Source organism: Protopterus annectens, chromosome 10.part0 (assembly GCF_019279795.1).
Source record: "Protopterus annectens isolate FY-2018-M chromosome 10.part0, PAN1.0, whole genome shotgun sequence".
Taxonomy (NCBI): domain Eukaryota; kingdom Metazoa; phylum Chordata; order Ceratodontiformes; family Protopteridae; genus Protopterus; species Protopterus annectens.
In genome coordinates, this window is record NC_056744.1 from 105,965,848 (window position 1) to 105,983,360 (window position 17,513).

Below are 17,513 nucleotides of genomic sequence, written 5' to 3' on the forward strand. Positions count from 1 at the left end.
TATAATTTGTATGCAGGGCTGGGGAAAAATACAGCTTCATAAGCTACAGTATTGCTATCTTTTAAACTGCATTCTTTTAGTATGTAATAAGAGAGAATAGTACGTGTTGCAGTTACTGCAAAAGGAATTTGTTAGCCTGACTCCTCCAGGGTAGGAGGGCGTTGTTGCTAGGGCAGGTTTGAAATATCCAAGGTCAGAAACAAGACCCCTTGGAAGCAGGTGGATCATGTATAGGAAGGTGTTCACGTGAAATCTGAGGTGAAAATCATGACGGATTAGGACATTTGCAAAGTTTTCTATAGGACACAGTCATTGTAATGTAATGAAAGTGCGTGACCAGGTTTGATAAGAAAAATGTATAAAAAATGTGGTTTGTGTCTGTTCAGAGATACTATTTTGTCATCTGCTATGAAGACCGTCTCCCAGCGCTGTAAGAATAAAATTTCTGTTTGCACATCCTGAAGTGTTGTTCCTGATTAAAGGCATATAAGGTAAATTCTTAATGTTATTTATTTATGACTATAACAATTTGGTGCCATTCTCTGAACCTGAACTTTTTGTTTTGCTGGAAGGCATTTCTGAAATAGGGTCCATCACAGATTTTCTGTGAATTCCACACTGCCTTGTATGGAATATTCAGAGACTCAGATGTGCAGCTATTCAGGGTGTGCAAACATAATAGCCTTGGCAGGGAAATTGTTTTGTAAGGGGAAAAGGGTTGTTTTTTTTCTTTTTTTTTTAGACAGTTTTAGCAAATGTAAGGGCATGACTGTGTTTTTGTTTGACTGAGTGGTTATAAGTTATACAAGTAATACTGGGAGGACCCCAAAGTAAATGAGTATAGTAAATGTATGTGCACATATAGTAAAGGACAAATTAACACAAGGAGGTGCCTTGTGTCGAGGGTGGTACCCTCTGGATTGAAAGGTAAGAAGTATGAGAGATGTTTTTATTTCTGTCAGTGTATGAATGTATGAATGTATGAGAGAAAGGAAAGAAAAAGTTAAAAGTTAAAAATAAAGGTAAAACAAGTTCATGAGCCCACTGCATGATTGGGATTAGACTGTAAAGTTAAAACAAGTTCATGAGCCTACCACATGTTTGGGATGTAGACTGTAAAGTTAAAACAAGCTCACAAGCCCACTGTATGATTGGCACGCAGACTATATAACAAGTTCATGAGCCCATAGCATGATTGGGATGTAGACTATATATTGTTAAAACAAATTCATGAGCCTACCGCATGATAGGATGTAGAGGTATGTGTTGTTAAAATAAATTCAAGAGCCCAAAGCACACTAGGACTTAACAGTGTGATTGTGTGAAAGTACCCTCAGAGGGTCCAAAACAGTGGTCAGTTCTGGACATAGTACCTATCTGCCCTGTTATCCAGACCGCGATGCTGGAGCTGTAACTTTTGAGCTCGCGCAGGGACAAATGCAAGGGGGTGCTGTGGGAAAAGGCTGATCAAAACCTCTCCTCTGTTGCTGCATGCCGACAGACTTCCTACCTTTCCCTCCCTGTATGGTGTGTGTATGGTGTGTGGATTACTACAGTTATTTTCTGTCTTTGGAACTGCCATGATCCAGGAGTTGTAAGGTAAGCCTAACATATTTATTATTACTGATTTATAAAATAAGAAAAATGGAAGCAAAGATAAGCAAGCAAGATCAGATCCCTGAAAAGGGAACACCTGCATATTTTATGTATTTTAACTATGGGAATGAAAGTTGTAAATATCTGCATGACTGGTTTTAGCTTACTAAGAATTGTGCTGGTGCGGTATTTCCATTAGATGGAACTTACAACACTAAATTGCTGACATTGAAAGGTATTTTGGATGAAAAGAAAAGCTAAGTAAGTGGGAAACAAATGACAGCATTTTATTCTTGATACGGTGAAGCACTTAAAAGGGAAAAGGAGTCAGCATTAAGAGGGTTGGAGGATGTTAGTAAGAAACTGTTGCAAAAAGTAAAAGAGATTAAAAAGGCAGTACAGACCAGTAAAAAGGGATCCCTTTATCCTGTCTTAGCAGATTCCGAACAAACTGTGGATGGCCAAAAAGCAGAGACTTTCTAATCTCTCTCTCTCTCTCTTCCATTCTTTCTTTTTCTTCACTTTTCTTAAACTGCTTCTCTCCTCTCTCCTATCTATATAGATTTTCTTTCTCCTTTTGGTACTAAGATTAGTTCTATAATTATTATAAATCAATTTTTTGCTCTCTGTTTACCTTGTTCTTGTGATTGTTATACAGCTAATACATGTATCCTTAGAATTTTTTTTTTTATGTGTACCTGTGTATCTATTTTTTTTTTTTTATTGTCTCGCCATTTATTTGTCAATTTCAATTTCTATGTCTATTTTTTGACCTTTTTAAATTTATTATGTGCTTTTTCTCTCCCCGCCTTCTGAAAAAAATGGAAATATATCAGCTAGTCTAGCCCGGTCAACAAATGTAAAATAAATAAAATAAAATAAAAATAATGATAATCCTGCAGTAGCTACTGCATCCCACCCCCATATGTACTGGCATTGGTGGCCCCAGTACAAGATTCTGCTGTATCTCAGACTTCTGCATTTTTGAACACGAGGTCAGCATGGTACTGTTACATCTGAACTTAGTTCTCCTGTTCAACTCTCATCTCTAGAACAGGCTTCTGAAGTTAAAAAGTTTTTTTTTTCTTTCTTCATTCTCAACAAGCTTCTACCTTTCCAATAGGAGCACTAGTGTTTGACACTCCTGTGGCTCATCACAAGCGCTCACATGATAGGTTAGGACAAGAGGCTATTGCCTCTGCAGATTTTTTTTTTGGGCACCTTTAAAAAAATGGGGGGGGGGGCTAATGTTGATTTGCATACTATGTCTAAATGTTTTCTAACTGAAAGAAGAGAAAAAACATCCATGAAGGTTTAAAGAGGAATTAAAAAAAAACTATTACAATCCTACTTTGACAGATTTGAACCAGCTGCTTCGGGAAGTTACTTCAAATGAAATAAGAACACAGTTACTTAAAAGGCTAAAATAACACATTTAACTCCCATAGGAAATGCACTAATAGATAAAGGATAGCACTGTTAAATTACAAAAGTGTGTCAGGCATGTAGGCAAAATAAAGAGAAAGCCCCTGCAGATTATTTGAGTCATCTTAAAGCACTATTTGCTAAACATTTAGAAATATCAGCTCGAAATGAACAAGCTAAATCAGCTATTGTAGCTGCCTTTGTGCAGGGTTTGCAAGCCCTGTACAAATAGTGTTGCCACCTTCCTTCACGGCTAAAACCGGAGCAAAGCCACGCCCCTCGCGTCACCAGTAACCCGCCCACCCCAACCCCCTCTCCCGCCAACATACCTCGTATTTTGTGATGTCACGACAGCATCACTCAACGGGAACGCCCTCTTTTTTCATTCCCACCGCCTGCTTTTGGCTGATTTACTATGCTTTTCTGTAAAAAAAGCATAGTAAATCAGATTTAAACTCCGATAGTCTGTTTCCTTTTTGAAACAGAATACCGGAGTTTGTACAGTGTTTTCTGGACTACCGGAGAATCAGTTTGATTTCCTGATAGTCCGGAAAAAAAACGGAGGGGTGGCAAGCCTATGTACAAAATCAAATGAAGTAAGTGCTTATAGACTAGCAGGAAAAAGACTTTTAAGTCCATACTAAGTGCTGCAAATCACCGTGTTGACTATGGCAGGGTAAAAAACAAAAATAAGTCTTAATCCCTTTGCTGCCACTAAAAATAAAAGACCCTATGTTAAAGTAAAAATAAATGCAAAGCCAATTCTATTCTTGGTAAAACTGGCAACATTAGGTCTGTATTAAAAGTTACTTCAGAAGTTAAATACCAGTATAAAAACAAAGTAAAGGCAGTTTGTGTGACAAATGCTACTGTTACATATCCTGTTTTAAAACCTATAACCATTTCTTTAGGTCCAGTCAAAGAAAAACATTCTTTCCTTTGAGTACTACTGCACGAGTACTACTGCACCAGTACACCTACTAGAAAGAATTTATGTAAGCTGGGTTGTACCACTTACTGTACACCAGAAGGGGGGTATCTAGATGTTCCAATGGAATAAAGGGGGAAGTATTACAATTCTTAGCAAAAACTAAGAAAAAATTTTTGAAGGCATATAAACAACTAAAAACTGCTGTAGCAGGTACCTGCTAACTTATGGGTTAAACATGCTAATAAAGTAGCTATATTAAAATCTGCAAAACCTGTAAAAATAAAATTGAATCTATCAAAGCCCCTCCATAAAATTCCACAGTATCCACTGAAATCAAAATCACAATCGCTAATACAGCAAGGAATAATACCAGCTAAAAGCCCTTGTAATACTCCCATCTTTGCAGTGAAAAGCCAGGGAAGGATACTTATAGATTTGTACAAGACTTAAGGGCTGTAAATAATGCAGTACTGCCTACTTTTCCTGTTGTTCCAAATCCAGCAACAATACTGAGTTGCATACCACCTACAGCTAGTTACTTTTCTGTGACAGATTTATGTTCAGCATTCTTTTCTATACCTCTTCACCCTGACAGTCAGTTTCTGTTTGCTTTCACTTATCACAGACAGCAATATACCTGGAGGCGGTTGCCATAAGGATATACTGAATCTCCATTATTTTCTCAAATTCTGCAAAAGATTTGGAGAATGTGACATTTCCGGGTGGGTCTGTGTTAGTACAGTATGTGAATGATTTACTGATAGCACCAAATTAATTTCAGCAATGTTAACAGGATACCTTGCATCTTCTGACTATTACTGCAAGAAAAGGACACAAAGTGTCAACAAAAAAAATACAGCTATGGTTACCTCAGGTACGTTATCTTGGTCATTTAATATCTCAGAGTACGATCTTACAGTAGTTATCCCTCACTTTGAATCATCTTTATTACTTAAAAGGAAACTCATCCCTTCTTGACTGCACATCTAACTAAATATGAACTTGCACTTCTTTCAGATCCATCTATTTCTCTGATCCGCTGTCCAGTTCTAAATCCTGCATCTCTGTTGCCTACTGCTACGGATGGTGAAGAGCATGATTGTGTGTGTGTAACTATTTGCTTTCTCCTAGGAAGGACTTAAATAACACTCCTGTACCCAATGCTGATATGCATCTGTTCATGGATGGCTCCTGTGGAAGAGATCAAACAGGAAAGCTGATCTCGGAAATAGCAGTCTGCACCAAAAAAAAAAAAAAACAATATTGTTGGAAAAAAGATTAAAGGGTGTTCAAAATAGCTGAGCTACTGGCTTTGCAAAACAAAGCCTGTAAATTAGCCAAAGACAAGGTGGCCAATATTTTTATACATAACAGTTATGCTTTTGTGGTGGTACATGATTTTGGGCAGCTTTGGAGAGAGAGAGAGAGAGAGAGAGAGAGAGAGGGTTTTTGATTTGATTTGCATTGATATTATCTATTCATGCATTCATTCATTTGTTTACTTTATCAGACTCGCTGATCAATTCATATATTTGCTTATTTATTTATTTATTCATTTATACTTACAGTTATTTATTGTTGTCATATTGAGGTTTTTAAAGCATAGATTTTATATACACATTATTTCTGTAGAACGAGTATTGTGTTATATATATACACTTATATTCCTTAGGTTTTAAGATTTTAATATTTCTTTGCACTAGATGTAATGTTTTATACATATTCAGATATAGGATGCACATGGCCATGCATCGCTGTTTGTTCACATATTTATTCATACTTTGTTAATTCCTGCATTCCACTCAGATGTTCATTCTGGTATGCACTTTACTGAGCACCTGTTATACAGTGATTCATGTGTCCAGAATTTAGTTTTAAATTTATTTTTAACTTATATTATTCAGGCGCATTTTGCGTACCTCATATGCACAAGCACTTTATTTTACATGAGACTGCAAAGACTATTTGTTTTGCTTCAAGAGTTTTAGGATATATACATACGTTTCTACAATAGTCCTATGATGTTTTTTTTTTTTTTATACTAGTTTTATAATGTTTTTTATAATAGCATAACAATGCTTGTCCTACTCGATTATATATTTATAGACATTAATTTTGATGATCGCATTTTTAGGCAATACCCTTCACAGATTTTTAGAGCTTTTTGAGTTGCCTTGCCTTATTTTTGGTTCGACGTTCTTTGAACTTTACATCGGATATATTATGTATGAGGAGAACTACTTGCAGAAGCGCATACTTCTGCGTATATTCACCTAAGTAGTTTTCGTGACAAGTGGTTAAGACATATGGTTTTATGTGCAGACATCTAATCACTATGTACTAGTTTTTAGTTCAGTCCAGTTTACAAACCCTAGTATGGGTTTTTTACGATACTTTGTTCTATGCTTTTATGCAGATAAGCTGCTTATCACAATAATGTTCCACTGATAATTGCTTGATTGTTTGATTAATTGATTATTTAAGTGTTTAATTAAAAAAGAGTTTTTAGTATATATGTATGTAACAGTTTGCTGAATGCATTTGTTAATGGATCTGAAGAAGCGTGTTTGATACACATAAAAGCACTTGTCTGATAATAAATTCTTCCATTTATTGTGGTAGTCTGACTCCAGTGTTTTATCGTATTTATCCACTTTTCATATTTTCGGAGCAGACCTTCAGGTAACAGCGACGTTGTGTTTGTTAGGGTTTTTGATCTCTTGAGGAAATCAAATTAAAAATTCAGGGTACATAAAATCATTGTTAGATGCACTTTTGTTACCTAAAAAGCTGCCTATAATCAAATGTTGTGCACATCAAAAGGGACAGAATGTTGTTACCAAAGGTAATAATTTGGCAGACCAAGCTGCTAAACAAGCAGTAGTAAATTGTTGTAAACATCTTTGTAAGTTAACAGTAATGATGTGTTTGATTTTGCAATGTTGTCAGCCTTTCAAGCTGAAGCATCACAGGAAGAATTTCTAAGGTGGGTTAAGGATGGATGTAGGAAATCCTCTGATGGTATATGGCGACATCCAGATGGCCGACTGCTGGTGCCTGCCTCTTTGCTACCTTACCTAGTAAAGGCATATCATCTACCGGCTCATACACGTAAGACAGCTTTATTTAATCATATTACCCAAAGTTGGTATGCCCCTCATGTCTCCTCTTTGATACTTCAGTATGTACAAAATTGTAGTATTTACTTGGAATATAACATAAGCAAACATGCCAACAGCAAATCTGCATGTTTACCTCCACCCTGGGGACCTTTTCTTAAAATACAGCTGGATTTATCCAGATGCCTAAGGCTAATAATTTACAATTTATTTTGGTGGTAGTGAGTATGTTCTCAGCATGGATGGAAGCTTACCTATGTCACAAAGCTGATGCAGTCACAGTTATTAAAATATTATCTGATTATATACTGAGATTCAGTATACCCAGCATTATTAATAGTAACCAGGGAACTCATTTTAATAATAATCTGTTTAAAGAGTTATGTAAAGTTTTTAATACTAAGTTGACTCTTCACTGTCCCAACCATCCCCAGTCATCTGGATTAGTGGAAAGGGTAATCAGGATCCTTAAAAATAAACTTTCGAAGACTGGTGCTGAAACCCACTTAAAGTGGCTCAAAGTCCTTCCCTTAGCATTAATGAGTATGACGGCCTCACTGAATGCCACCAGGAAATTGAGTGCATATGAGATATTAATGGAGAGACCCATGGCCCTTTAAGCTACCCCTCCAGTGGGGTATACTTCATACTTCATACTTTGTTAATTCCTGCATTCCACTCAGATGTTCATTCTGGTATGCACTTTACTGAGCACCTGTTATACAGTGATTCATGTGTCCAGAATTTAGTTTTAAATTTATTTTTAACTTATATTATTCAGGCGCGTTTTGCGTACCTCATATGCACAAGCACTTTATTTTGCATGAGACTGCAAAGACTATTTGTTTTGCTTCAAGAGTTTTTGGATATATACATACGTTTCTACAATAGTCCTATGATGTTTTTTTTTTTTTTATACTAGTTTTATAATGTTTTTATAATAGCATAACAATGCTTGTCCTACTCGATTATATATTTATAGACATTAATTTTGAAGATCGCATTTTTAGGCAATACCCTTCACAGATTTTTAGAGCTTTTTGAGTTGCCTTGCCTTATTTTTGGTTCGACGTTCTTTGAACTTTACATCGGATATATTATGTATGAGGAGAACTACTTGCAGAAGCGCATACTTCTGCGTATATTCACCTAAGTAGTTTTCGTGACAAGTGGTTAAGACATATGGTTTTATGTGCAGACATCTAATCACTATGTACTAGTTTTTAGTTCAGTCCAGTTTACAAACCCTAGTATGGGTTTTTTACGATACTTTGTTGTATGCTTTTATGCAGATAAGCTGCTTATCACAATATTATTTTAATGTTCCACTGATAATTGCTTGATTGTTTGATTAATTGATTATTTAAGTGTTTAATTAAAGAAGAGTTTTTAGTATATATGTATGTAACAGTTTGCTGAATGCATTTGTTAATGGATCTGAAGAAGCGTGTTTGATACACGTAAAAGCGCTTGTCCGATAATAAATTCTTCCATTTATTGTGGTGGTCTGACTCCAGTGTTTTATCGTATTTATCCACTTTTCATATTTTCGGAGCAGACCTTCAGGTAACAGCGACGTTGTGTTTGTTAGGGTTTTTGATCTCTTTAGGAAATCAAATTAAAAATTCAGGGTACATAAAATCATTGTTAGATGCACTTTTGTTACCTAAAAAGCTGCCTATAATCAAATGTTGCGCACATCAAAAGGGACAGAATGTTGTTACCAAAGGTAATAATTTGGCAGACCAAGCTGCTAAACAAGCAGTAGTAAATTGTTGTAAACATCTTTGTAAGTTAACAGTAATGATGTGTTTGATTTTGCAATGTTGTCAGCCTTTCAAGCTGAAGCATCACAGGAAGAAGTTCTAAGGTGGGTTAAGGATGGATGTAGGAAATCCTCTGATGGTATATGGCGACATCCAGATGGCCGACTGCTGGTGCCTGCCTCTTTGCTACCTTACCAAGTAAAGGCATATCATCTACCGGCTCATACACGTAAGACAGCTTTATTTAATCATATTACCCAAAGTTGGTATGCCCCTCATGTCTCCTCTTTGATACTTCAGTATGTACAAAATTGTAGTATTTGCTTGGAATATAACATAAGCAAACATGCCAACAGCAAATCTGCATGTTTACCTCCACCCTGGGGACCTTTTGTTAATATACAGCTGGATTTATCCAGATGCCTAAGGCTAATAATTTACAATTTATTTTGGTGGTAGTGAGTATGTTCTCAGCATGGATGGAAGCTTACCTATGTCACAAAGCTGATGCAGTCACAGTTATTAAAATATTATCTGATTATATACTGAGATTCAGTATACCCAGCATTATTAATAGTAACCAGGGAACTCATTTTAATAATAATCTGTTTAAAGAGTTATGTAAAGTTTTTAATACTAAGTTGACTCTTCACTGTCCCAACCATCCCCAGTCATCTGGATTAGTGGAAAGGGTAATCAGGATCCTTAAAAATAAACTTTCGAAGACTGGTGCTGAAACCCACTTAAAGTGGCTCAAAGTCCTTCCCTTAGCATTAATGAGTATGACGGCCTCACTGAATGCCACCAGGAAATTGAGTGCATATGAGATATTAATGGAGAGACCCATGGCCCTTTAAGCTACCCCTCCAGTGGGAAATGCTGATTTAACTGTGTCAGATGATGCTATGATTTCTTATTGTAGGAAACTCATTAATATCTTGCAGCAATATCATCGAAGAGTAAGACCAGCATTACCAAAGCCTTCTGACCAACCCTGTCATCAACTACAACTGGGTGACTGGGTGTATGTGAAAACTTTTCAGAGGAAAAACTGCCTGAGCCTGAGGTGGAAGGGGCCTTTTCAGGTCCTGCTCACCACTTTGACTGCAGTTCGCTGTGCAGGACTACCAACGTGGATCCATTTGTCTCATTGCAAGAAGACCTGTCGTGTGTGGACCCCAGATGAATCATTGCAGCCAATAGAGGGAGATCGAGGTGGACAGATAAATCATCTGCCCAGTGAGAAGGTCAACTTCAGTAGCAGTCCATAATGAATCCAGTGACAACAGGTACTTTTGCTTTGTTTCTGCTGCTGTTCCCTTCTATAAACTGGTTGAGAGAAAACAGTTTCTTTCTGGTCCTTCGGCAATATGCCAAAAAATCTAAACAAAACAAACTGCTAGATATGTTCGCATATATCTTATCATTCCAAGGCAGGGATTCCTATGATTCCCATCCCTGCATCACAGGTGTCATTTGTAAAGGACCTTAATGACAACAGCTCAACCTGGCATAATGTGACTGATTTTTCAAAGGTTGTGTCTCTTCAACTTGCAACCACACATCATGGAGACACTTTGCACTTAAAAAGCTATGACTGGGAGCATGGCATGGGCATGATATGTGACCGTTACATCTGTGGTGATCGTGCTTACCACTGGTTGCCTACAAACTGGTCTGGTCTGGATGTTGCTTTGTAGGCTATATTACTCCTGCTATTCAACATTTCAAACCCTCACCAGCAGGTAGACTGAGAAATAAGCGAGCAATCCACTGGACAGACCAAGTATTTTAAATTTTTAATCCTGGATATGGAGTGCAAAGGACAATGCCTGAAATCATCATACTTGCCCAAATTCTACAGGAGCTGGTCAATGAAACTTCACATCACATCATAATGGCAAATCGAGAAATGACTGAAATGCGAACTGTGGTGTTACAGAATCGAATGGCACTTGATATAATGCTTGCTGCAAAAGGGGGGGGGGTCATGTGCCCGCAAAGGGAGTTATTGCTGTTCATATATTAGTGACTATCATGACGAACAGGAAAAATTGGCAAATTTCATGAAACAAAGTGCCACAGATTTGGACAGCGCATTCAAAAAATGTGGACACTTTTTGGATGGTTGGGCAGTGTTTTGGTAACCTGGGAGCTAGCATAATCCAGGGTATTGTCATTGTACATTTTATTATATTTGTAATCATTTTGGCATTTTCTATTCTAAAGGCTGTGATTACAAGATGCTTAACCTCACCTGCACATGAAATGTCACTACTGCATGCATAAATCAAAGTTCTATTTTGACAGAAAATGATGATGACTACTATGACGCTGAGGCATATTTTATCAAGTTAAGAAAAATAAAAAAATAATTATATGTATGGTATGACACTGACAGTGTCAGAGGGAGGAAACTGTTATGGGACAAGACCAGCTTATTAAAATGTATATTAATTTCAGTTTATTAATGATGCTATAATATAATTGTTAAAAAGCAAATATAATTTGTATGCAGGGCTGGGAAAAATACAGCTTCACAAGCCACAGTATTGCTGTCTTTTAAACTGCATTCTTTTAGTATGTAATATGAGAGAATAGTACATGTTGCAGTTACTACAAAAGGAATTTGTTAGCCTGACTCCTCCAAGCTAGAAGTGCGTTGTTGCTATGGTAGGTTTGAAACATCCAAAGTCAGAAACAAGACCCCTTGGAAGCAGGTGGATCATGTATAGGAAGGTGTGGCGAAAATCATGAGGGATGAGGACATTTGCAAAGTTTTCTATAGGACATAGTCACTGCACGTAATGAAAGTGCATGACCAGGTTTGATAAGAAAAATGTAAAAAAATGTGGTTTCTCTCTATTTAGAGAGACTATTTTGTCATCTGCTATGAAGACTGTCCCCCAGCGCTGTAAGAATAAAATTTCTGTTTGCACATCCTGAAGTGTTGTTCCCCGACTAACAAAAAGTGAAACCATTCATTGTTACTAAACATATTTCTCATCATGCCATTTCCATATTCTGCAAAATATACATATTTACCTGCCCAATCACCATCTTCCCTCAGGAGATTCAGTAGTATCTGCACACGCTGAGTACTGCGACTGCTTTCACTTTCTCCATCTTTAAGGATACCTACTGCTTTCTGCACACAAGTCTGTAGCAAAAGCACCGTGTCCAAAGTGGGATGATTTTCCTGCCAGATGAAAAATACAACAAATTAAGTTTAGCCCCAACAGGACATATGAATGTGGGAAAATGCCATTAGTACTGCTGCTGCTTAGCCTCAACATGTCACTGCTAGTAACATACTGCCTAACACTTTTTAGATTTCTCCACCCCATCACTATCACTTCTTGAAATATAGAACTCACTTTTCATTCCACCACCACATGTGGTAAACTGTTTACAATACCTTTCCATGAACAATCTGTACTCTTATCTCCTTTACACATTATTTCTCACTGTTTTATGTCTTCTACTCTTAACTGAATATTTGTTTCAAACAATTAAATGACTTTATAATATCTCTCCACCCCCCTCCCCACACAACCAAAGGGGTAACAACCTAGCTTGTTCAGCCTGGCCTTATGGGGCTTACTTTACAGTCTTTTTGTCATTACTATTAGCTGTCAATTTACCTTCATATATGATAGAAATACATTTTCAGGCAAGACTTCACTTTCCTAGACACTAGATATCAATCTTCAGGCATTGACTAGAAGACCTGCAGTATAACAAAAGTGTACCAAAGCCAAAACCTTCCATACATTTGTACATCCAACATATGACCTAAGCCAATGGGCATAGGGGTACATAAGCAAATATAGGCACATAAGATCCTTAGACTATCTAAAGCCAGGAACCCTAGGAAAAGCCCGAGTAATATAGCAAAGAAACACAAAGTCAGCTAAAAGGAGAGGCGAAGGAACTACTCCCCCTCAGTCGATAAGTTGCACAGAGATAAGTAAGGTAAGGTGGGAAGAGAAGAGGGAGGGATGTAATACTGCAACAGTCATCAGTAGGACCTGTACAGTATGGTAATTTATTACACAAGTGTACTATGTCCTTCAATAGATCACTGTTGCAGTATTCCAATACTAATGGGAGAATCCCAAAGCTTAGAAGCTGTTTAAGGTGGATGGACTAGAGACAGGATAGTTGTCTATCAACCCAGGAAGTACAAGTAAAAAAGACATTTATCAAGAAAAGGCATCTAATCTGTAGTGTTTGGTGAAAATGTGTACAGAGACCCAGATCTTTTGTTTAGTCTCTTCCCACATAAATTTAGCTGCCTTAACAAAATACCTTTTAATCCAGGCATGGGCAAACTATGGCCCGGGGGCCACATGCGGCCCGTTAAACGTTTTGATTCGGCCCGCCAAACTTGAAAAAATTTAATAAATTAACCTTGTTAATGTTTTATTTCCCCTGCAATTCTGATGTTTCCTCACTAGATGGCGCACTCTAGATATATTGGCTTTGTTGAGGTGAAGCGTAGGCCTATTACTCCACGTTTGCACTTTACCCTTTGACCCACCGCCCCTCTATGAAGATGAGCGGACCCAAGAAAAGGAAAGTGGACAGAGAATGTCGAGTGTTCAATAAGGAGTGGACAACTAAATATTTTTTCACTGAACACCGATCATCTGCTGTTTGCCTGATATGCCAAGAAACTGTGGCGGTTTTTAAAGAGTATAATATGAGCCGTCACATTGCCACAAAGCACACTAATTATGCTAGCAAGCTCTCAACAAAATTACGGGAAGCTGCTGCTGAGAAGGTGGCAGCTAATTTGAAGGCTCAGCAAAGTTTTTTTCACCGTCAAACTGCCATTCAAGAGTCAAGTACCAAGGCCAGTTTTATGCTTTCATTCAAAATAGCAAAGGCCAGCAAACCACTGTCTGAGGGCGAGTTTTTAAAAGAATGTATGGTAGAGACAGCAGGTATTTTGTGCCCGGAGACCAAAGACAAATTTGAGAAAATCAGTTCATCACTGATTTTCAGTGTTTAAAGACTCATTTCGAAGTCAGAGATTTTATTGTAATGCTTTTCTTCATTTTCATTGGAAATTAAAGCACATGTTTTCTCCATATCCCAAGATGTGTATTTTTCCCCCAATGAGGTGATGTTTTCAAAGCATGCCATCTATCTGCTCCTGTTCCGGCCCCTTTGTCAAATGTTAGAACTCAATGTGGCCCACGAATCAAAAAGTTTGTCCACCCCTGTTTTAATCCATAATCCTAAATATTTCATTTTATAATGACCCCATAAATATGAGTATTGCTGAACCAGTTTCTCTGTAGTACATAATTTGCAGCTGTAGTGTTTGTTTTATCTTCATTAATTTTATGTCATGAAAAGACCTGAAAATGTCTCAAAGTGTTCCACAACACTGAGATATCCTATTTTGGATTTATCAGGTACAAAATAATATCATCTGCAAATAAAGCCAACTTTCTTGATCATCACACCAATTATACACTTGCATTTCTGAGTCCCTTATTTTCTTTGCCAATGGTTCTAAATATAAAGCAAATAAAAAAGGGGAAAAGGACACTTTTGCCTGGTACATTTGTTCAAACAGAACTTATCAGACAAGAACCCTAGCACTTTAATTTCCACCTCTGATCCTTCATATGTCCTCCTAATAAACCTTATTATTGTATCATAGAGACTGCAAATGCTTCCATATTCATAACCTACCAGCATACTCTGTCAAATCTTTTCACTGACCCACTAACAGCAGTATTTTCTTACATTCTGCTTCTCTCTAGATCATCATTGTTCTACTAATGTTGTGAAATGTTTGCTTCCCCTCCACAAAAAAAAAAAAAAAAACATAATCATGCATATATATCAATTTGGCAACACCTTTGCCTTTCTTTCAGCTACTATAGACATAAACACTTTATAATCATGTTTAAAAATTGAAATGGGGTTATATGAAGTTGGGTCTGACATATCTTTACTTTAGGTAATACGGCCACCAGTTTTCTTTCAAGGTGTTGATGCTTCCTCGTCTTTTAAAACACTGTTAAACAAAATCTTCCACATCTTTATCACTTTCTTCCCTCCTAAGTTCCAAACTTGCACAGGCATGCCATCTAATCCTAGCGACTCTCCTGAAAATTAATTATGTATCACTGCTTTTAATGTAAATTCTTATTATTTTATCCTGTACTTGTCTATTTAAAATAAACCTAGTTTGATCATTGTTAATTAGTTTAGGTATAAGTAGATTGATTATATTAGCTAAAATGGACATGTCCATCTTATAGTCCACATTTAAAAGTGAAATAGATCTGTATGATGAGTACTTTTTAGGATCCTTATCTTGTTTTAAAATAAGTGATATAAGATAATATTTCCATGATGGGGGGGGGGCTTCAGCAGTTGTTTTTATTTCTCTATAAACTTTATCTAATATTTAACTGCATCATCTGATAGCATTATATATAGTTCTGGTATAAAGCCATATAATCCCAGCACCTTATTATTTTTTAACTTTTTTATTTAATTCGCATTTCTGTTAAAGTTTGTCATTTTTTATTGGTTCACTTGATATTTTAATATTTATATTTTCCCTTACAAAAGTTTCAACTATTTCATCATTATCTAGGTTATTTGTATTATTTATATTTTCAGAAAATATTTTAAAGCTCTCAACAATACTTTTAATATCTGTTCTTTTTTATGTGTGTTAGAATTTCTTTGATATGATTTAGTTTATTCATTTTCTTCAATCTAAGAGCAAGTTTATGCAAGCTTAAAGGGTTTACTGAATATGCCTAAAGCTTATGTTTTTCTAGGTTTTTGGAATTTATAATTTAGAATTTCAACATATTTTGTATTTAAGTTTTTAAGTTCAGACTGAGTGATAATGTCTTTTGATTTTAGATTTAACTTTAGTGTGTCTATTTTGGCCATATTGTATTCAATTCTTTGTCCCATTCTCGTGTTTTACTAATATATCAGCTTGTAACTCTTCTATGTAAGTAAGCCTTCAGTGAATCCCACAAGACAATGTCAGATACTTCAACATTCATGTTTATTTTATTTCTAGGAAATTTTTAATCTCTTTAACATACCAATCCTTGAATCCTTTTATTTTAATAACATACAATGGTAATCTCCTGTGATGTATTAACTTGACAGTTTTAAAAATAATATTAAAAATTATAACATTATGGTCCGATAATGGACAAAAATCTATTGAAACATCTATATGTGCTAAATTGTTTGAGACAAAAATTTTATCAATATCTGTTTGTGTTCCATATCTATATGAATAATGAGTAAATTGAAGTGGGTTTGTTCTCCTTAGCTCATATATATCCTTTAAATTAATTAGACTTACAAAATTTGTTAACTGCTTGGCTGAAGATGTGATTCTCAGATTTTTATCTGTAGTGGAATCTTTGTCTGATACAATACAATTAAAATCACCAGCCATTATGATTTCCCCTTTCATGTAGTGTCTAAGTATTTTTTTTGCATCTTTAGCTCCAACCCCTGGAATCCAATAAGAGTTCACCAATATATATAGTTATCTGTTCCACTCAATTATAGCAATGCTTAGCATACTATTTTTATCAAAACAGCTATATTTTACTTTAGGCATTAATGGTGAATTCTTCCATAAAATGAGGGTGCCTCTTGTTTTTGCTTGAAACCCAAAACCTGCTAAAACCAAATAATTATTTAAAAGTGTATTTACGTCTTTATTAAGTAAATGTATTTCCTGTAGAAATACTATTTGAACTTCATGTAACTGTAACTATTTGAACAGACTCCTCCTCTTTACCGGATTAGTTAATCCATTAATATTAATAGATGTGCATTTAAAATCAGACATTTATATAACAGAGAAATAAAAACATAGGTATAATGAAATCACATTTATGTACAGAACGTATTATACATTTTATATCTAACAATATGGAAAGGACAAACCTTTGAAACAAATAAAAAATTACCTAATGATATAACCCTAAAACAGTCTACCATGGAATAATGTATTCTTAGTTTATTGAAAAAGATGAACAAACTACCTCTCAGATTCTCCATTAGACGAAGAACGTTTAGCTCATGCTTCTGATTCAGATTAATATGTCTCATATTTTCAGTATGCATCATCTTAAAAAAGCCTGTCAGTGAGTTACTATGAATAAGGAAAGTTAAATGATGGTTCAGAATTTTTATTATAGGTTGACCAAACTGAATATATCTACAGTCATCTTTCTCTGTAGTTCACATTATCTCCCTGACCTACTATAGGAAGTCAGTTATTAGTTTCATATTTATTAATTTATAGGTCAAATGATTTTACATTTTTCCCATTTTATTTACTATGTGTAAAGTTGTTCATAGCATCATAAGTTCATAAAGTAGTTCTAGGCTGTTTTTCAGGGCAATTCCAAACCCAGCCAATTACCCCATCTGAGAATCAAACTCGGCTCCTTGTGCCCATATAAGGTGAACACCTTAACTACTATGCCAATCTCCCACCCTTGCAGACATATTTATATTATTTAACTATATACATATTTACTTATTATTATCTCTTTCTATTTCTGTTTGTATAGTCTTGCACTATTACTATATTCCTAGGTTTTATATTTTAGCTATAATCCTAGTGTAGAATATCATATAATACTGTAGAACATTTAT

General features: G+C 35.8%; 1 protein-coding gene across 1 annotated transcript in view; it reads right to left on the bottom strand.

Annotated features, from left to right (window-relative positions):
- LOC122812984 (E3 ubiquitin-protein ligase rnf213-alpha-like) overlaps nucleotides 1–17,513 on the bottom strand; it is a 1,982,151-nt gene that overhangs the window by 997,000 nt on the left and 967,638 nt on the right. The window contains 1 exon segment of the mRNA XM_044085079.1: nucleotides 11,883–12,036. Within this exon segment, the coding sequence (XP_043941014.1) occupies nucleotides 11,883–12,036 (154 nt within the window).